Source organism: Epinephelus lanceolatus, chromosome 18 (assembly GCF_041903045.1).
Source record: "Epinephelus lanceolatus isolate andai-2023 chromosome 18, ASM4190304v1, whole genome shotgun sequence".
Lineage (NCBI taxonomy): Eukaryota > Metazoa > Chordata > Actinopteri > Perciformes > Serranidae > Epinephelus > Epinephelus lanceolatus.
Genome location: NC_135751.1, coordinates 23,230,400 through 23,252,418, shown reverse-complemented (window position 1 = coordinate 23,252,418; position 22,019 = coordinate 23,230,400). Strand labels below are relative to the sequence as shown.

At 42.5% G+C, this 22,019-nt stretch overlaps 2 protein-coding genes and 1 long non-coding RNA gene across 3 annotated transcripts in view; 1 reads left to right on the top strand and 2 right to left on the bottom strand.

Moving 5' to 3' along the window:
* LOC117268928 (uncharacterized) overlaps nt 1-22,019 on the top strand; it is a 36,180-nt gene that overhangs the window by 356 nt on the left and 13,805 nt on the right. Inside the window, exon 2 of the long non-coding RNA XR_004502680.2 lies at nt 2,396-2,533. This is a non-coding gene — a long non-coding RNA (uncharacterized LOC117268928). The remainder of the gene's footprint in view (nt 1-2,395; nt 2,534-22,019) is intronic.
* On the bottom strand, nt 1,968-4,511 carry myadml2 (myeloid associated differentiation marker like 2). Its single transcript, XM_033645699.2, has one exon. The coding sequence runs from the start codon at nt 3,700-3,702 to the stop codon at nt 2,791-2,793; it is 912 nt and encodes a 303-aa protein (XP_033501590.1). The 5' UTR covers nt 3,703-4,511; the 3' UTR covers nt 1,968-2,790.
* notum1a (notum, palmitoleoyl-protein carboxylesterase a) lies at nt 8,118-16,721 on the bottom strand. The gene is made up of 11 exons (XM_033645696.2): nt 16,098-16,721; nt 13,210-13,262; nt 13,008-13,103; nt 12,611-12,671; nt 12,469-12,527; nt 12,269-12,371; nt 11,976-12,167; nt 11,765-11,862; nt 11,500-11,647; nt 11,365-11,412; nt 8,118-11,246 (listed from the first exon to the last, which is right to left on the bottom strand). The coding sequence occupies exons 1-11, from the start codon at nt 16,424-16,426 to the stop codon at nt 10,943-10,945; spliced, it is 1,491 nt and encodes a 496-aa protein (XP_033501587.1). The 5' UTR covers nt 16,427-16,721; the 3' UTR covers nt 8,118-10,942.

The following is a 22,019-nucleotide window of genomic DNA, read 5'->3' as shown; positions in this document are numbered from 1 at the left end:
AAACAAAATAGTCATACATTTTCTAAAGGAAGCTTCAAAACTGTAAACAACATACTGATTTGATTAGATGTCCAAAAGGAGTGGGAGGAAGTACAAACTTATTTATTCCCACCCCTTCTCCATGTATTAATAATAGTCAATTATGTAGCTCCCCATCATTAGAAAGCTGTACAATAATTCATTCTCCTAGACCTATGATCATATATTAAATTAATCACCAATAATATTTGGCTTATAGCATGATATGAATAATTACAAAAATATAAACACACACACACACACACCTATATATAATCTCATCTTTATATGCTTATCCAACCATGACAGATATCTTTTGCTTTGTCAAACTATATGTATACACATGTACATGCACCCAAACTTTGCACATATACACAAAATTTATATTTATTATATAAATTATTAATATTACAAAGACAAATAAAACTTCAGGTAGCCTACTAGAATACATAATATGATTAATTGCTTTTTCGGTCCACTAGATACATTTTACTGAAGAAAAAAAAAAAGTTTTCTTTAGGGGACATAATTCATAATTGACAAAAGGTAATAAATTTCAGTATATCACAATATATTTTATCCAAACAATCAGCATGTTGCAACATATTTAAATCGCAATAATATTGTATCATGATAATATCCTATTGTGGATCCTCTGGTGATTCCCACACCCTATTGACTACAAGTAGCTTAGAAAATGTACATAATATTTGGAGGCAGGATGCTCTTGCGGGTTTCTTGCTCCGAAGGTCTAACTTTTCATTTTTTTTAAAGGAAAAAAATATTTTTTTTTATTAGAAACCAATTGAATGACCCTCCAAACTGATCCCCCATCATGATATTTATATCAAAGCTTGTTATGTATATCTTAACATGAAACATGGATCACAATTATCCATTGATCAAAAAAAAAGCAATCAGTTTCCCCCTGAAATGGTTGTTGTGGAATAAATCTTAAAAATGCAAGAATCCAAATTAATTGTCACAATTCACCAGAGCAAAGCCATTAAATGCATGTGTTAATAGTAGATTTAGTGCCATCTGTTGGTTAGGAGAGGGGTTAGGGGAGGGAGATCTTTGCCCATCTTACCCTGCACTTTAAGAGGCAGAGTAGGACCATCCAGCACAACTTCAACTTTTTTCAAGATGCATGGAGAATTGAAGACAGTCTTAAGAGGTAAAACTCCCATTACACTTGTAGCATTAGCTATAGAACAACTTTATCATTAGACAGACATATTTCAGCTTATGGCCTTCATCAGGGTCATCGGGGTGGGTTTGAAGCAGAGATTGTTTTAAAGCAATGCACTTGACACTGATAAGTTAGTGGCTAAAGATTTCACCAGTTTGGTTTGGCGGCTCAGGAATCCAACAAACATGCTTTTCAGGAAACTGTTTTCTGACACTGTCGAGATAACATGTAATTTAATAGATTTATAAATGACTCTGGTGCACTATCAAATATTAAAATGTTAATTTGATTTAATCAGGCCATGAATCAAATGCACTTTAGCAATCAACATAACTGTACCAATTTCAATTTTGATTTGAACCCTAGCCAATAAACAAACCAGATTTATGATGTCAAAGTGTGTAATAGAGGAGTCTTCGGTCTTCTGAAAGTGGAGAGTAAAAGTTCACATATCAATTAAGACCTAACATTACTTCATACAAAGTAAAGGGTACAGGATACTATCAAATATTGAAATGTTTATTTGATTTAATCAGGCTATGAATCAAATGTACTTTAACAATCAACATAACTGTAGATCAATTTCAATTTTGATTTGATCCTTAGCCAATAAACAAATGATTTATTTCAATGTGTGATAGAGCAGTCTTCTGTCTTCTGAAAGTGGCAAGTTAAAGGTTCACATATCAATTAAGACCTCACGTTAGTTCATGCAGTAAAGGGTAAAAATATTTTTAAAAAAAAGACAGACAAAACATCCTGTTCGATATTTTATTGAACATGGAACATATCAGAAATATAGCAAAAGGAGAGTTATTACACTACATGATTGTGTTTATCCCAAGTAAAGTGAAAAATTAATACTTTTGTCAAAATTTCGCCTTCAAAAATGAATGTATCAGATACATTTAACATTCAATGGATGTCAGAAAAGCCTAATGAACTTCAACTTTTTGCACATATGAGGACAAAATGTGGAAAAAATGCAACAAAATGGTTAAACTGAAACCAAAAGCTATGTTCAGTGCAAACTGTAAACCTAACATTAGCTATTCATCTCTATGAGCTGTATGTTTACATACATTTTAATACATATATTAATACATAAATAAATTGTTCAGCCACTGTAATCTGACTGACATAACACTGCTCTGATGTTCTAAACATTATCCCACACTCCCATAGGTACATCCTGTGTGCAAACACCAAAGGAACCAGACGCAGAGGGATGTGTTAGGTGCTGAGATGGACATACTTCCCAGGGTCCTTTGTGAACAAAGTTGCTGAGATCAGCTCATCGGCGCACCCGGCAGTCTCTCCCTGGTAGGTCACCGCAGAACTGGGAAAAGGCCTCTAAGTTTATAGCATAGGGTAATACTGTCAGTTTTGCTGCCTACAGGCTCAATTCTAGATGAATACTGATAATAAAAAATGTCACACATAAATACGACACCATGAATCTATGGATCCAAGGAAATGAGTCCTTCACAGAGACCTGACTGTGGAGAGTATGATGGATGAGGCCTCAAACTTTCTTTATTTGTCTCTGAGGCTAAGAAGTCTTGAGGGGGGAAAGTTTCTCAGGCAGCAGAGCTGGAGACAAAGCGAATCCTCTGGGAGTAAACAAGGTCAACAAAATACAGGATCACGTTGACGTTGGTGAACACCGCCACCACCAGCTTACTATCCCAGGGACATTCTCCACGTGGGCAGTCCTCAGGACGAGTAGTGGTGCCGTACTTCCTGTCAAAGCTGAATATGGGCCAGATCAGTGCAGTACTGAGGTAGAGGATCAGGGCGAAGAAGGTGTAGACAACCACGAACCGATCAAAGGGGAACCGCAGGGCAGAGGTCCTCCCAGAAACTGTCAGTATGATCACTATAACGGTGACGGAGAAGCACAGGCTGTACACCACTACACAGTACTGGGTGGCGATGTAGAGGTTGTACTCGCTGTCGTGGGCCAGGGCCCCGAAAATGATGCAGGCCGCAAAAGCCTGGACCACCTTGAGTAGACCGGACACAGTGGCCATGTAACCCACCACAGCTCCTGGCTTGGCTCGAGTCAGAATCACCTCAGCACCGTAGGGGAAGCAGCAGACGCTGGAGCAGACAGTGACAACAATGCGGTAGATTTGGACTTCACAGCTCTCATCAGGGCACTCTGTTTGGAGGAAGTAAACAGGGTAGACCACGGAGGCGGTGATGTACATGAGCGTTGCCAGCATGGCAAACGCCACAGTGAAGTTATCCCAGGAAATGGGCATGCATGCGTGGAGGCGTGTGATGTCCAAGGTGAACACAACCAGTGTGACGGCGAAGCAGAAGCACCACACAAACATGCAAAAGGTCCCATAGTCTGCGCTGTAGCCCGCACTGTGGGATACAAGGGCAATTATGGTGCAACCGAGTAGCAGCTGGCAAATTCGGGCTGCACCCAAAGGTGACAGCACAGCTTTTTTGTTGAGGTAGTGTCCGCCATGAGGATCCATGGTGTGTGTTGTCTCCCAGTAGCAGCTGTTTTTCTTGGTTTCTTGATGTCCTGTTCTCTGTCTTGGTGTCCTTGAGGCCCACTTTTTTTTGTCACAGACCTCACCCTTTCCTTTGGTTGCCTTTTATAGATGGTCCTTAATTACAAATGTCTGTAATTCTTCCCTGAGCTTGCTTTGTAATTACCGTGGTGGGCCTTAGATCCAGTCACATTTATACGCTGTTATGTAGACGTCTGTACAGTAGCTTGTAGTCGTAAAGGATGGGCCTTGAATGAGATATCTTTTTGATTTTTGTTGTTTTAAAGTAATGTCTCTACTTGGCTGCAGAGGTCTATGAAGTAAGCATACAGATCATAATTTCTGTAAATCATAAAACACTGGTTTCAGTCTTTCATAGTGTTTTAAAATGTTCTAGAGATTAGGAATTTGATCCTGGTCTTACTCAAAGCCGTAGTGTATGTCCTCGGAAATCTTAGGTTTCGCCCGCGTGCTCTCTTCAGTCACCAAGTTGTCCAGTGTATCGAAAGTTCAAAGTGAAGTAAGGTCCTCTATAAGCCGTATCCAGAGATCAATCTTCCAACAATAGCCCCAAGTGCCGAGCAGGTGGACTAGTTTGTTGTCCTGTCAGTCAAGTTCCATTACTCAGTGACTCAGTCCTTGTAATCTCTCCACTGTAGGCCCTTACAGCCCGTCAGAATCACTCAAACTGTTGGCTCTCTTTGTCTAGCTGTTTCTACCTCCTTTTGCCTTTTGGATTTGGTCTCCCACTCTTTCTCGCTCACACAAACACACACACCCTCTCCCTCCAGTGTGCACTCGGCAGATTGCAAGGGGCGGTTGTTTAAATGAAAGTTTGCACCGAGCCCAGGGTTACAGGCCTCGCCAGCTCTAAAAATAGGGGTTCTATATTCCACAGAGGGGTGGGAGGCTGCATGTGGCAGTCAGGATGGGAGTCGTATTTCTAGGGAGCACCCAGAGAGGCTGAGTCAGAGCACCCTTGGTATGAAACTGGCATTTATATGCCGTGTAATGACAGGGAGGGAGGCTAAGACTCCCATTAGAGGCAGAAATTACATACAGGTCCAGAGAGATGATTATGCACAAGTGATGGCAGATTTGAGCGATGCTTGTAAGGCTTGTAAGAGGGAAGTGGGAATAATTAGTAGTTGCTTAAAATACTTTAACCTGTGATATTAGTATGCTGTGATTTTTGAGTTACAGTGAGCAAGGTGAACATATTCATTTTTTACAGCCTGTGAAGTGTGGTATATTTCAGCAAGATTATTTTCCACTGATTTGCCGGAGGTGAGTATGGTGGGATTCAGACTGAATGAGGAGAGGTAACGGTTTAAATGATGAAACTGATGAGGATATGGACTCTGCATTTTAATGGGATTGGATAACAAAAAAGACTTTCCTGTGTGTCCTGTTTTATGTGGCCTGCCCCAAACTGCAAAATCCACCAATACGCCCCCTGTGGGTAGTGCTTTTGCCTCTTCCTATCATTTTAAGGGCCTATGGGAAAAGAAATTCATGCGTAACCCACTCCATCGCTTTATGGCAAACATACGCTGATGATATTGTCATCTTATTAAGAGGTTGGAGGGCTGACCGATTTTTAAAATATACATTCTAATACTATCTTTCTTTCACTAGAAAACCATGAAACCTTGATTTGCTTCATAGACTTAACTCTATATAAGGGAAGCAACAAGACTACAATTTATCGCAAACCCTTAAGCAGAAATTAACTTCTAAATAGGGCCTCTAAATTGACCCAAATAACCAAGTACCAAAAAGTATCAAAACTTCTCCAGTAAAGTGACACCTTCAATCATATTTGTACCCAGATCTAGAAAAAAAAGACTCTGTAAGGTTGTGTCCGTTGCCAGTCACCGCAAGTGTTCGTCTATTTAAAGGGGAACGCCACCTAAATTAAGAATTCCAACATGTTATTTCTATGGCCTAGGAAAGTTCAGTCAATATTTGTGAACATGAGCTACTCTCTCTCGAAGCCAGAAACCACAGAAGTGATGTAATCAAGTATAAAGTCTGGAGCTGCTCCACAGACAATGAATGGGAGCCTGATTTTATGAACCCACAACTTTCATGTTTTTTTTTTTTATACCCAAATTAGTTTTATTCTATTCTAGTGAGCTCAGTCCTGAAACCGAAAATGTGCTCATGCTATAACATTCCCCTCTGTGCTCGAAGCGTCATGTTTAGTATACTTTCATCATACACTGGGTGCGGTTACATGATGGCTTCTCATTCGGAATGAAATAAATCTGAATGAAATCATTCAGATTTAAGTTGTTTCCAGGTAGTTTACATGGGAAATATTCATTCCGAATGAGGGTTTACACGGGAGATCAGTTTAATCGCCTTTATTCGGGTCCGCGCAAGGTTCAGGGCAGGGAAGGTTTCTCATCGGATAGGGGGCGGGGCGGATGTTGCATGTTTACGCTTACCGGAAGAAAACACTGTAGTCCTCGCTCCGGATAACAAGATGCTTGACGACGCCGTTCTTAGTGCCTTTTTCAGGCTTCTCTTGCTTATATTCTTGAAGCAGCAGTACGACAACAACCTTGTTCTGCTAATGCTTCGTCTGTTGAGGAGGAGAAGGGAGGTAGAAGGTCAAAGAAGGGAGATAGAAGACCGTGCTTTGGCGTATGGAAACCGGTGAGTGCAACGAGTCCGACTGCTCTATCTCAGCCCGTTGCTATGCGCGCTATATACGTCATCGCGCCAGAAGGGCAAGGAAACGAGCATGTGTAGAAAGACCGGAATGAACTTAAAGAGGAATGAGTGTATACATGCACACAAAATTCTTTCATTCAGAATGACAAACGGAATAAACCACCCCCTTTAATCGGATTTAATTTTCAATCAGAATGACCGTTTACATGACCACTTTTAATCGGAATGGCCTTTCATTCCGAATGAAAGTGGAATTAAACTGTCCATGTAAACGCACTCACTGTCTGTGGAACAGCTCCAGACTTTATACTCTATGACATCGCAAATGTAAGGTTTAGCACTCTAATTTTTGGATTCAGGAGAGAGTTGTTCATTTTTACTAATATTTCTGGACTGTTTTTGACCATAGAGATAAAATGTATGAATCTTTAAAGTGGGTGAAGTTCCCCTTCAGTGTGACATTTGATAAGGCCACTATCGCAGCAGCTTCAGCCCAGGTTGGTGTCAAGTATTAAGTATAAAAAAAGGTATCAAATGGAGTACTCTCTTGATATCGGTATCACTTTAACAGTACTGTTGGTACTGGTACCATAATGCTTTTAAATGATTCCCAGCCCTGCATCTAAAAGCTAAGAGTAATCACCCAAATCAGCCCATCTGTCATTAAAGTCCTGGGGAATAAAAAATAATTTCACCGTCGCCTAGCAGTGGTGACATTATCAACTCACTGCTCTGCAGAGGAGGCCTCAATGAAGAACTGAATTGTCATGATTTAATTTATTACACTTCCGTCTTTGTTACTTTAAGATAAATCTGTGTTCTTTTGTTTCTGACGTGACTATAGAAGTGTAGCACTTGGACATTGGCTATGGACTAAGGCTAAGACCGCAAGTCAGTCAGTGAGCTGCTCCAGTCCCCCCTTTTTTCCCTCACAAATTTACTTTACAGCATCATGTTTGGCACATTAAAGTCACCCTAACTATGAATGTGGCAGACGTAGATCTGCAAACAAAATCAGACGTAAGTGTGAGTGTGGGAGGATGGCTGTAGCTCAGCAAACAGCACAGGTGGTGCTCTCATCGAAGGGGTTAATAGCTTGATCTCTGGCTCCTCCTGACCACATGTCGAAATGTCCTTGAGCAGGAAACTGAACCCCAATTGCTCATGAGGGTTAGGCCGGTGCCTTCGACGTGTGAGTGTATGTGTGAATAGGCGATTGAATGTCAAATTTGAAAGCAATGTCAAAACAGACCAGCCGTAGCCAGTATAAGACCTTTTATGTTAGAACATGTAGTGTAGCCTGGTTATTTTAAGTCTGAGTTTATCAGCTCATCAGGTCATTTTTTATTACTTATGTGCCATTTTCAATAAAATAAATACGCCACATTTCTCACTTTCGCTTCACCTACTCTGAAATATTTTCCTGTTTTTGTAAATTGACCACATTTCTTGAGATTTCACGAAGGCTCTTCAAAAATAAGGGCTTGAAAACCCTTTGAATTTCAGTGTGTGTACACTGACCCTCATATCTATTATCAGATATGTCAGAATGGTGACAAACTGTTGAGAGCCCGAGGGAGCTGTTGACCTTTCCTCCTGCGAAAGGTTTTTGTGCCGTGAATGTAAAATGGGAATGAGAATTGTGCAAATACCACTGATACCTTTTCTATCACTGCCATTAATAACAATAATAACAACAAGACTGCGCAGCAATATTCACCTTGTAGTATATGTAATGTGTCTTTTCTTTCAGGTCTGATACAAAGACATGCAATCAACACAAAGAGAAAAAACAGCAATGTATTTACAATTTACAAAGAATCACTTCTCTGTGAAAATAGCACTTATAAATATGATTTACATAACAAAATAAATATGTAAATTACCAATGTAGCTTGAGTTTTTTTTTTCTTCTGTTAAAAAATATGTTACAGAATAAAATTACAATTAGTAATACCTTTTCCTTCTCAGGTGTGATGTGAAATAGAGGTCCTTTAAAAACATCATTTATAAAGACATCATTACATACAACATTGTCATTATATTAAAAAGTGATCTCTATTATGAAATATAAGAAGGGAGTTACAATAGTGAACACTTGAAAGAACCTATACAAATACTCAAAAAAATATACAATACACGATATTTGTCTCCCTTTAAATGTTCATTGCATTGATCCGAGGATTGCTGAACTACTGACCTAGAATGAGTGTGTGCCCGATGTTTCGGGTTTGAACAGTCCTCTTGTGATGATGCGGCCCGTGACAAAGAGGTATAGACTAGATGTAATGGCACTGTGGTGTGTGTATAGCTACTCAAAGACCATTAAAGTATTTTTTCGGTCCGCTTTAGCACCACAATCAGCTTGAGGAAACGACTAAACCAGCCATCGTGGCATCTTTACAGCTATCTAAACTGAAAATACGCCACTTAGATGTCAACACTGTCAGGTATGGGTTACTGTAATCTTTTCTCTTAACCCATGATAATCACTACAATATCCGTTTTCTGAGCATTGTCTGTCTTTTGTCATTTTCACTATTTTTTTTTTTTTGGCTACTTTTATTAGCAAGGAATATTGTCCATTTGTGGCTTTATTTCCAGTCGCCTAACTAAGGCTCTGTTTACACCTGGTATTAACATGCGTCTTTGTAGATTGGATCACAAGTGGACAGCTCTAAAAACAGTTTTGAATGCTCCCATCGCGTCCTTAGACCACATTCGGAGGGGGTCTGGTCTGCATATGGCCATGTGCTTTCAGCAGTATACACAAATGTGTCCCGGGCCACATTACGGACCGCCTACTCAGCTCTCGTCCTGGCTTATCTGACTCCCCTCCAGATATTACCTGTCGGTTGCTGCTCCCCTGGAGCCACTGTCCTTCTGACGAGTGGTCAGTTCAATGTCTACCTGTTTAGCACAGGAAATGACCAAACCAGGCATCGTGGCCTCTTTACAGCTATCTAATCTGAAAATACGGCATTTAGGTTACTATAATCTTTTCTCTAAACCCATGATAATCAATCATCAATAATCAATAATATCCTTTTTCTTAGCAGTTTGTCTTTTGTCATTTTCACTATATCTTTTTGGCAACTTTTATTGGCCTAACTAAGGCCCTGTTTACACCTGGTATTAACATGCGTCTTGGTAGATCAGATCTCATGTGGAAAGCTCTAAGTACAATTTTGAATATGCCACCTGCGTCCACAGACTACATTCAGAGGTGGTCTGGACATACTGTATGATTTTAGCAGTGTACGCCAATGTGTCCTGAGCCACATTTAGGACCACCTACTCAACTCTCGTCCTTGCTTATCTGACTCCCCTCTGGAGCCACTGTCCTTCTGACGAGTGGTCAGTTCAACATCTGCCTGGTTAGCACAAGCTAACACAGCTGTTAAATGCTCCCATTCAATTTAAAGTGACATTGGAAACAGATCAACTCTGCTGTTAAACCCTTATTTTTCCCAATTTCTCGCCAGCTGTCCCCGGCACAGAGCTCACACTCCTGCAGCAGTTGTCTCTGAGAGGCAGGGGGACTGTGGGATGCACTTGTCTCATGTCTCAAGTGAGAAGGGGCAAAGCAAATCAATATACTGCACTCATCTCTACAATGAAATATGATTTTACTAATTTTAAATAAGCTGTGAGTGTGCCTATAGCAACATAGTCCTCCAACTGGTTAAAAACATTCTGTCTTTGCAAATGGAAATGATATATGTGTTCATTTGCATAAAGAGCAAGAAAGACAGATCCAATCCCAAGTGGTCACTTGAGACGCAAGTGGAGACGCATTCTAATACCAGGTGTGAACAGACAAACTGTCCACTTGTCATCAGATCACCCAAGATGCATGTTAAATCCAACCTGGTCTTATACCACAAGCTAATGAGAGGTGTTTTGGTGTCAGTTGTCTCGCTATCGTTATTGCTATTGTTTTTGAGATAAATACAAAATTTCCTGTCTGATCCAGTGCCTTTCTCACCCTATGACGTATGTCCCTGTTTCTGCCTTGATGTAGGTTTATGTATGATGAGAAACTGTAAAACATTATACCCTTATATACTCTATAGTGACTACTTAACAAAGACAGCATTCTTACGTCATTGTGGCATTTTCTTTCTTTTCTTAACAATGACTGAATATAATCTATATGGAAGACACATATAGATACATCTATATGGACACATCAATGAGCATCCTTAAAACTGGATTACATTCGTGATATTTTTTTTCTTTTACAAAGCAAAAGATAATTTAAATGGAGAGTAGCAGAGAGTTGTGCCTTGTCGTGGCGGCATGTTGCCCCCTTGTACTTGTCACCAGTTGCGAGGGAAGGGATTGTGGGAGAAATCTAAGCCCCTGTGTTTGACTGAGGCTCAGACTAAAGTAAACAGGAGGTCAAAGGGGAATCGACTATAGGTAGAATGGGTTGTGAAGGTGGAGTTGGAGGTATCAGGCATAGGAGACTGGCCGGAGAGACCAGCCAACCCTGCTCGGGCTTAGCTTGTTGATACTGTGTGTACGCGTGTCCTTTTTAGCTGCCACTGCTGAGCATGCCCAGTAGCTTGCTGGGGTCCATGCCCTGCTGCTGGGCCATCTTCTGCACGTCAAAGCCCATGTGCATGAGGAACTGAATGACGTTCATCTCTTGTCCCGTGAACTGGTCTCGGATGGTGGGACAGGTGGGGTTGCAGTGTGGCCATGGGCAGCTGTCAATCAAATGTACGGGGCAGCCTTTGGGCGGGGCCTTGTTGTTCCTGTTGTCGTTGAGGCTGCGGTCCCAGCAGTGCAGAGCTCGGGGCAAGGAGGTGCCTTTAACCTGCACGTCAATCCAGTAACTGGAATACAACACAAGAGGGCGCTGTCAGCTCACAGGAAGAAAGTCTGACACACAAAGCTGAGCGTCCCCTGGTATTAACACACTGGAAAATGGAGTTGAAATTAAATCATACTCACTTTCTGGTGATAACTTCATGTGATAGACACGCTGGAGCAAACATAGCCCTGGAAATAGAAAAAAAATCCAAATGCATAAATCTGAAACCACGCTTTAATCAATTCTCTTCCTAAAATGCAGAAACACGGCCTTACGGGACGTCTTTGAGTGTGTTCCTCAGCTCAATGCCCAGGTTTTGGATGTAGCGCCACTGGCCTTCTTGCACAGGCTGGCCTGTTAGCTGGATGTTGTCCACTGTTAACTGGGCCTCGTCAAACAGCCACTGGACAACAAACACAGGGCCTGCACAGGGAGAATGGAAGAAGATTAATATGTGGCACACAGACGTTTTAGGCTTGCACTGATATGTTGATGAAGCCCACTAACATTAGCATGTACAGAGTGAATCCCCAAACTCACTTTTTATTGATGGGAAGACTCTATATCCAAAGAAACAGTTCCACTCCTCTCCTTCATGGGTCTTCTTGCACCTCTCTGGTACCACACCTCCCCAGTACCTGATGGGGCAGGTGAAAAGGACAGATGTTAGGTTAGCCGCCACCATGCTAAAATAAGTCTATCTCACAAAACATCTCGTCTATTTAATGATCATAATCCCTGGCTCCCATACTTGATGCCTCTCTTGATGGTCTCTGTGGGGGCACAGCTGACAGCGTCCACACAATCCGTGCAGTGGTACTGCTTATTGTCCAGGAACCAGCCAGAATCGGATAGGCCTCGCACTTGTATCCCAGTGTGCCCCAGTCCCTCCAGCAGCTCTGCCACATTGTCCACGTTCAGAAGGACCCCAGTACCACCCGCACTGCATGCATAAATAGAAAATATTCTCATTAAGACATATATGGGAATATTAATAAAATGCAGAATATCTTAAATAAATAAGTCACAAGCAAAATTGTCTACCTGCTTCCTGCTAATAGCAGAACTTTTGCGTTGTCCAGACCTTTGTTCAGCAGGTCCTTCACAACCTCCTGAATAATCAGCGAGCCCATAAAGGCATAGCCACCTAAACATAACACAAAGAGAGCAGCACTGTAGAATGATACATTGCTTACAGAAGATCACACGTGACTGTTTGTTTTGATAATTCAGTGATGTCTTACTTTGCTCTGTTTTGGCTGTAGCTCCGCTCCACACATCGCTGGAGCAGTACGGGACGAACCTGCACAACCATCATGAAATTTAAATTTGCAGTCGTGATTAAAAATTGAGCTCCAATAAACACACAAACATGAGTCAACTTACACCATGTTGGCGTTCCACCAGTGAGGGTTCTCCTCAGGCAGCGGAGACAGGATCCCCGTGCCTGCAGAGACAGATCGACATGTATCATTAGCCATCCTGGCACTCCCAGACACATCCTCTTCTTCCTCATCATCATTACCACATGGATTACAGTTATTACACTGCAATGAGAGAGGGAGGCGTCTCGGTTCCTACAAAAGCGGGCGCCAGGTAGCCGCGCAACGCGGCTACATTATGACGGGGTGACAGATACATCCGATCCTTTTAATTACTGAGACATTACAGTGGGATCTGGCTACTTTTTTCACCATGTTAGGGGGTCAGGCTGTGCTACGGGCCACAGGTGGAGTAACAGTGGTGCTTATGGGAGCATAGTGAGCTATACAGACCAGCTGACCTGTTTTAGTTTGGGGCCACTTGGATGAGCTCATCAATCTCCTCATGGTCTCGTATCGGCTGTCGCAGTTCTCCTTGTTGAAGCAGTACCAGCCGCCTGGACACAGATACACACAGAAAACAAAACATGGAGAATTTATCACATAAATTGTCTACAATTATGAAAGAAGAAACATAATGAAATTACTCAAATGAATACTGACCCTCTAAGAATATCAACCACCTTCTGCTGCCTCGAGATTCTTTCAGGTAGTACCTGCAAGAGACCGAAGAATATCAAATCAGCACATCATAGCAGACACATCCGTAATGCTTGAATCTATGGGAATATGGTTTATTCAACACCGCCTGCATAACAATGTATCCAAACAACACACATTCCACAATTGTGATATGGTGCACTTTCTTCAGAAAGACGAGATAAACACTGAAAAATAATACCCTCACTGTTTCTACCACCAGTGACGGAATCCAGGCATGAAATATAAACACATACAACATCGTTGCTTTAAACTAAACAAGGACGTCTCTTCACTTTGTTGATTTCTATCTCTTAAAAGGTGACAGACAATGGCAGAAATAAAATCACGCTGACATAAATTCAGTGAGCGTACAGGAGAGAACAATGAGGTTGTGTGTACAGTCTGCACTTGGGAAACTGATATAGTGATTAAACAGGAGATAAACATCATCTTGTCCCCTATCCTGTTCGTACTGCCGATGCCAGTAGATGGTGTTCGTCATGCTTAATGCAGCAAGAGTAGGTCATGTACCATCATCGTCTCACTCTGAGGTCATCATCATCAGCTCACAACATACATGACATGGATAAAATCAAGGCTCTTGCCCATAGAAATGATATGATACGAGATACCACATTTGGCTGGCAACACACAGTTTGCCTTTTTCACCCCATGTATGTCCAAGATAATGCTCCTTAAATGCACCCGTGGTACGATAAAGGGATTTATCTGTACGTGCTCAGCTACAACTTTAAAAAGAAGCTCAGCTAGAGATGTGTGTGTGTTGTCAGCCCAGAAGAGGGCAATGCTATCAAGATTCACCCATGCTACTGGATGCACTCATGTCAGACGCATCATCAACAGGATTTTTATTTAATACTGATGCCAGAGAAAAATCAAAGAACTTTCTGGTGTGTTAAGTAGCTTTAGCCACAAAATCAAGATGCTACAAATGTGCTTCTGTGATGCTGAGAGCTTTTTTTTTTTTAATATTCAATCAGTATCCACCCGACTTTACCAATGACTAAACTCAAGGGATTGCCAAAAACACTTCAGTGACTTTAAAGAAAACAGACTTGGCTGAGGCTCTGAGCTGTTTGCTCAGACTGTGAATCACACTTTGGCTGCAGCTAATGTCTTGTACTATTATTGCGAGCCACAGTCAATGATGTAGGCTGAGGACGGTGCACTCTACTTACTACTTCCAAACAACAAAGTGAAGGCGGGCTTGGCAAGCTGAGCAAGCCAAGAGGGGAAAAAGGCGCTGCATCAACCCACTCACTCTAACAAGTGCAACTCCAGAAGATGAATCACGCGGTTCCACCTTCCCCGTCTAGTGAATGATTTTACTCATTGCATCTAACTGTGACTGTAACCGTCTTCTCTGGAAAATACTGTTTGTAGCTTATGGATTAGCATCTCAACTGACAACAGCCACAGCAGTAAATGAGACGGCCATCTGCCAGTAACTGTCCCCTGCGTCTCTAAAGAGCTTTACCGCACTAACAGACAGCTCTCTCCACCGGGCACTTTGGGGTTTTACAGGAATTAGACGGGATAGTAAATCCATAAAGAGACATGTATAGAAAAAGCCATTTCAGACATGTCTGGTCATCACTGAACTGGTCCCACATAAGTTCTTATTCACAAACATCAAAGCCTCTTGTTAAGGAACAGGCAACATCAACACTAAAGCATTTATATAATTCTGCTTTTCAATAATTTTCCTATATTACCAGTAAATTATGGGGTCATGCAAGTTAAATGTTGTTCTTTGGTTGTGTTTGTGATACAAAATATCGTGTTGACAGTTTGAGACACAGTCAGATCCACTGTCCTTTATTTGCCATGGCTTTGAAAGAAAAAATTACATATTGTACAAGCGCTTTTTATTTGATCCATGCACACCTGCTAGAAGTCAGTTTAACCTACAGTACTCAGTTTCACTCCCTGCAACCAAATGGAACATAAAAGAGAGTCTATATGACTGAGTATTGTGTATTATAAAATATAAGAGGCAGTGGATCTGTCTGATATTAATATGCTTTTAGTGCCATGGCTTATCCCGCTTTAGTAGAGAAATCATGCAGGCTTTCTTACTGCCAAATGGATTTCTGCTTAACAACAGTGTCAACATTAGATATCAATGCAAATAAATGTAGTGATGCATTGTTTATGAAAAATGATTTTACTGTAGCAAGTTATAAAAAGCAATGTGCAGAAATGTGTACACGTTTTATAGTGAGGAAAACACACTGTCAAAGGGCTGTAGAATGATAATTCAGCAGTGTGCGCACTGGGCGCAATCATCAGAGAGAGACAGGCACAGAGAGATGGGCGGGGGTCTGAAAACTTAAATCTAAACTTTCTGCAGAACAAATCCTGCATTCTAATTTGAAGCAAAGGAAATGAAGCATAGGCCATGTGGCTATCCGCAAATTTCACGCTTCGCTGACGCAAAGCAGCTGTTTATCTCATCCCGTCATTCTGTCCTAGGACATTGCTCTCTTGAAAATCCCCACATTTTTTCTTCTTTTTCATTTATGTATATATTTCTGTTTCTTGTTCAGCATTTTTAGGGATCTAAAACCAATTTGGAACCAGCCAAAATAAGGAGAAGTTGTCTTTTGCGCGCACGCTCCACTGAGAGGAGCCTTGCTGTCCCCAGGCCAGATACATGTGGGTTACTTCGGGTAGCAGGATGACCAGCAGGACGGGGTGCGCCCTGCTCAAGCAAAATAACAATTCCTGCTATAGCTCCAGGCTGCACAGCTGACCCTGCCCTGACCTGCTTGTGATTCAATCACGATTTATAACACTCTACATGTGTATTGTCACTTGGCACATACCCCGCGGGACTCCCATCATTGCAGGTGACTGATGTATTCTCCAAAAAGTTCAGCTTCATGTCGTAGTCGAGCTTCTGCGCCGAGCACGGGTAGAGGGACTGCGCAAGGTTCTTCACTTGTGTCATGAAGTTATCCATGTTCTCCTCCACGGCGGTGAAATCCAGAGGGAAGCTCTCCGTGGTGTCTCCCCGATCCGCCCGGTATGTGGGAGGAGGTGGTGAGCGGCGTGGCTGTGGGTTGCGGCCACCCCGGAACCTCCGTGCGCAAAGAGCTCCGGACTGCATCAGCACCAGCACCAGCACTGATGAAACCATTCTGATCGCTGTCATCTTATTCCGGTGTTAGATTGTCCGTTCTCCAAATGCAATACTTCGTCAGGGAAGCGCAAACTTTCACTGATGGAGCTGAGGAAGAAACGACAATTACGCACGGTTTAAAAGACGCCACAACTCTTATCATCCGCTCCCAGAAACGCTTACATTTAAGGTTAACTAAATTAAAAGTCCCTTTAGATCAATCACAGTCATACGCCGAGTTCTCTGGATATATTTTAAACTTTCGGAGTGCGCCTACAAGTGTTTGCCCATGTACCTTCACAACTCAAACGCTGCTGGACCAAGCGCACAAGCTTGAACGACAACACTCGTGCCATGCTCTTGTATTTTATTCAAACTTTCCCCCCTTGTGTGTCCGTCCAGCCAATCGCAGGAGCGGGGCAGGACTCAGGGCATGATCAAGCGTGGCAGACTAGCCTACCCCCCTTTTTAATTTATAGAGGGAAAAAAATGTCCATGCGTTGGTTCTTTTGATCCGCGATGTCTTATTTGATGTGGTGGCTTTTATTGGCCTTGAAATGCCCATTTCCCATTCCACCACAAATTTATGAAGTGAGAATACGCATCTTGTTACACACTTGCCTGAAAATCAAGTGGGGAAAAAAACAGAACACAATCAAAACTGGTGCAAAGAGTTCCAGCAATATTTGGCCAGGAAAATACAAATCAATCTCACCAGATTTTACCTGCTTAAACAAGGGAAACAAATTATTTTCATTTATATAATTCCACTTATTTTTTAAGGCAAATTAAAGCATGGCATTATTCAGAAACCTCCACCCCACAAAAAAAAACTTACTTTAAGAAGCACTTTCAGTTCTGAGTAGTTGAGTTGCTCTTGTTTTCTTAAGGTTTAGAAAAAGGGACTTGGACACTTGTTTTTTTTTTTTTTTTTTTAATCCAGACAGGGCCTCCAAAGATCAAAGCAACCATCACTCTTTCTCCCCCCCTCCTCCCTCCCACTTCAGTCTCTTCCAAACTTTCCTGGTCTACTGTATATTTTAAGTCGAGCAGAGCATCCTGATGGGAAGCCAGCTTTTTAACACAGGAATGCCTCGTTACGGTTGAGGTAGGCCTCCCTCGAACAACCTCTCATTTTAAGGACACATTTAAGTTAAAGTGTAGCCCGCAGCGATTACATAAGAATAACAGTGATTACTCATCAAGGTGACACTTCATGGTGGCTTTTGTCTGTGATTGAGCTCCTTCCTCCCATGTGAAACAGTTGTAATTCAGTTTAGTTTTAAGACACTGGGCACAGATAGTCTACCTGTACATATATAAAACCAACAAAGTTTTTACTCTACAGCAGCTTAAGGGAGTTACTCTCAACTTGTTGTCATGTCCATACAACTGTGGCTGATCAAAACACAGACTCAGGTAGCGTATTGACAGTGTATTTCAGCTTTGGCAGTAAGATTGGAGAGAGCTTAGGGGTCGTAAATTGAGACACCGAGAGTCTTTCTTCAGATCATCAGATGTAGTTTTTGTGAAAATGACACCGTCATTGTGGTCGAAGGTCGACATCAAAGAACTAGCAGCGATGAAGGCCAACTGTCGTGTTGCCTCACGTTGCCTGTGTCAATGCCAAAAAGTTGCACTTGAACACACCGCAAAGAACACAGCCAATGGCCAACCACAGCATTTTGTCCTGGGCCTGTGTGAGAGGAAACACCTCCATACCAGCAGGTGGCAGTAGTCTGTGTTTGTCATTAAAAAAGGGGAATGGAAGACTGACAAGATTTATTCAAGATGCTAGTTAGCCAATTAGCACTTTAACAACACAACCCATTGTTGAAAGAACAAATGATATTGCTGTGACTCAGTGGCTAGAAAAAATAATCTTGCCCAATATAACAAGCTTGTTTCGCTCTTTCGCAACTCGTTTCTCTTTTCGTACACAGAGCTGAACTGCCAGTCAGAGCAATTGCACCCACCGACAGGCTCCGCCATCTCCAACGCAGGTTTACCATGCTGAATCGATTTTAAAAAACCCGAAAGAAAAGCCAACAAGGGCCGCCAAGGGCCAATGGTGCGGGACAGACAGCAAAAACTATGGCGACAGATGCTCAGCAATGGCCCAACATTGAACAGCCGTCCGTCAGTTTGGTGTGTCAGGACTCTTACTCTTTGTCTGTAAAAATATTTCAAAAGATGGATTTGGAGATTTTAGAAGATGCCCGCGTTCGTCTCGAGCACAACATAACACCTAAATCTGCCTCATATCCTCTCAGGAAAAGAACCTCTCGCCCGATGCTTCATCAGTGTGCCTAAAGGGTGTCAGAGCCGTTCTGAGCCAGGTAAGATGGATATGAAGTCACCAACAGGACTGATGGTATTCATTGGGAACTTCAAACAGATGCTTGTATAGATTAAAACATGTGGTAGGGCCCAGGAGGAGAGGCTCTGTCACAGATTGAGTCTAGTCACTTTGACCCATACCTCCCTGTTTTATCACACGTCATCCCCAAAAATGTAACCCTTAAATCACTCGCAGATGGACGCTGGCCTCTGACACACACGCTACCATGAAGAGATGCCTCGGCCGGCGGTGTGTCGAAACGTCCTCTGACCCAAGAGAGTGAGCCACAGATGCTCGCGCTTAGAGTGATCTTACTGTGTAGATTCCGTCTTAAATTTAGCCGATGGTACGAGGCAGAATCACTGGTTAAGTTTGCTACTGTTGGTGCACAGTGGTTTGTTCTCTACTGTGTGCACCTTGTTTGAACTCCAAGTGCTAAGCCTTTCTGGCTTTCGCTGGAAATTCTCTCTCCCTTTTTCTTTGCCTCCCATCGTGTGTGTGGAGCAGAGACACAAATTTAACCATGCAAGTCCGAATGGATTAATCCTAGAATTAGGTCATTTGAAAATGACCCAGCTGTTCTGATGGCAGTCCCTCAGAAGTGCCCCCGTAGCCCCCACCCCGACTCCAGGCCTCCTGTGAAAGTCAAAGCCTGTCTTTCATCTCCGATCAGTTGCATGTGCCCTCACAGATCCACAGGTTTTACTGCTTAAGTCTGGGCTGGCAGCATTGATCATGTGACCGTTGCCTGCCTGGCGTTTAGACACATCATAGCTCTGTGAGCGCTCTCTCTGTCTGCGCAGCCTGCCAGTTCTGCTCACACATCCCCATCGTCCGTCTCCCCATGCCTGTTAGTTGTGATTTGCACATGCTGTTGTCGAGGGTCCATCCGTGATCATCAAATCCTGCTAGTTGGAACTGTTAGGTCAGGTTACATCAAAGAGATCAGGAGGGATCAGCCTCTTGAAAGCGACAGGCTCTGGCTCACATCATCAGAAACAGGTGGAGGTCCTCATTGGAAGAACAAAGGAGAGATCACCATCTATAAAACTTTTATATTTCATAGAAGAGTTTCTTTAAATTCCCTTAAATTGCCACCCTCTCCTATACAGAGCGCTAGCTCCAGTCAGCACCAGCATAAAACATATGATATCAGGTTAAGGATTGTGGGACTCAACCGCAGCACTAAATCCCATGAAGGTCACAACAGCAAAGCCTGAGACTTAGTGGTATTATGCCACAAAGTGTTTAAGTGTGGAAATCTGCTAAAAGCCGGGACAAAAAGGGAACTGGAAATGTATGGAATACGACTCAGGTGTTGTGAATTAGTTGGAAAGTTGTTGAAACCTTCAGAGGTTTTTGTGTATATTGTAGTAATTTCTCCTGCGGCTAACATTCCTCTGCTGGTTTCTCAAGAAAACACACCAGACTTTGACATTTTGTTTATTGCTTGTCATCTTAGGAGTAGAGTCACTGCACTGTGATCAAAAAAGAAAACAAAATATTGTGAAGATTATTCGTGCAAACATCCAGATTTTTCCCTGCATCATTTTAATGACAGCTTCATTAACGAGTTGATCTGACTGTAATGTTAGAGAGCTTTGACGTTTCAGGCTATCTACCCCTGTGCAAACACTTCAGCTTCTGTTCTGTGTCACCTTGAGGCAAACCTCCGGAAGCAGGTCCCCCTAATTTCATGTTGAAACTATTGTTTAAAACCCAAAACAAACATGTACAGAGGTTTTGGGTGTTAACACACAGTTGAGTTCCTTTCATGTGCGCCCACCACATGTTCCTGATATTACCCAGAGAATTGGTAAACAACCTTGATCCTGACTTAAGTCAAGAGGTGCCATCTAAGATGTGGATGTAAATGGGGAGTAAGAGAGAGTAAGAGAGGCAGGAGACATCTGTCGAGCAGGCTCTCATTTCGTAAGAGGAGGCCGTCTATTGGTTACAGATGATGCCCTGTTTGATAAAAATGAACTCTTTCAAGATAGGACAGCTTGCATTAGGGGTCTCTCTGGCACCGAAGGGCAATCAAATAGTTCAGCTGACAGGTCAGCTGTTTGTTGTTGATCTTTCATCTGAATGATGGTCACAAAATAGCTGCTGTTGCCTGTAAACAGTTATGTCACGTCATTCACACTAAGCAAGATGGATGTTTGTGTGTGTCAGGATGGGGGTACGTGCATGTTTGCCTGCGTGTGTGTATGAATGTGTTGTCATAAAGGAGGATGAGTGAGGTGGAAGTGGCCATCTTGGAGGTAACGGTGTGGAGGAGTTTTCCATTCATGCCTCGATCCTGAATCACCCCTTGCAATGCCCTCTGCCAGGTAGCGACAGAGGAGGGAGCAGAGACCAATTACCATTCGAAACCTGCTATTATTATCATCAGAGAGGCGGCAGACCTCCTTCCCCTGCGCTTATTCCCATCTCCAGTGAGACAGAAGGAGAATCAGGCCCTTTTGTCTCGGAAATGTTTATTTATGCCGCAGATTTGCCAAAGGACATGGAAAAGCCCTTATTACAGGTCATGACAGTAGAGCCACAACACATGATTCATTTTCTGTCCTTTAACCTGGTAGTCTCTATGGGGAAATTCTTTTGAAGTCCACACCCTGCTGTAAAACACGGTCATTATTCAATTATGTGAGAGCTGTATTTGAAACTGTAGGCCTTAAAGTATCTACGTCAGAAGAGTCAAGGATTACCTTTATTTTTTTAAAAGATTTCTGTTTTATGAAGTACACAGATCCAAAGAAGAAAGAGTTGCTGACATGCGGCGTAAATCTGATGTTTGGTCGGAACTCTTGGTGCCAGTTTGTCAGACAGGGATTAAGACTAGACCTAGACTAAAGGCAAGATTCACTGGAAATATCCGCTGAAAAGTGCCATAGTCTTGGACTAGGCTTAATCCCTGTCCGGGAACACGGCCCATAATGTTGTAAGTACACGGTATGCGCTTCCATCCACGGAGCCACTGGGACACCATTAGTGCATGGTATGTGCCTCATTATTTTTGACACTCTCTTAACACCAAGCAGCCGTTTTCTTTTATCCTCTCAGCAAGAAGATGAAGCTACTGTAATCAAAGAAGACAATGATCAGTGCCAGCCTCTTGGCCTGGCCTGGTACCTGCTTTGATGTCATATTTTGGTGTATAGCGGGCTGTGGCCCATGCCAAAGAGCACCCATCGTCGCCAACTGTCTGACAGGCTGCCTTTCATCAGAATGACATCACTATGCTACTTGATTACTTTCCACAGGCTCTTCCAGGCCTGG

What these genes read in the sequence shown, in the direction of transcription:
- myadml2 (XM_033645699.2), bottom strand. Translation starts at nt 3,702, where the DNA reads ATGGATCCTCATGGCGGACACTACCTCAACAAAAAAGCTGTGCTGTCA.
- notum1a (XM_033645696.2), bottom strand. Translation starts at nt 16,426, where the DNA reads ATGACAGCGATCAGAATGGTTTCATCAGTGCTGGTGCTGGTGCTGATG. An exon ending in AATGATGGGAGTCCCGCGGG is followed by an intron (nt 13,263 to 16,097) that starts GTATGTGCCAAG and finishes GGTCTCTTGCAG; the next exon opens with GTACTACCTGAAAGAATCTC. An exon ending in GTGGCCCCAAACTAAAACAG is followed by an intron (nt 12,672 to 13,007) that starts GTCAGCTGGTCT and finishes CTGTCTCTGCAG; the next exon opens with GCACGGGGATCCTGTCTCCG.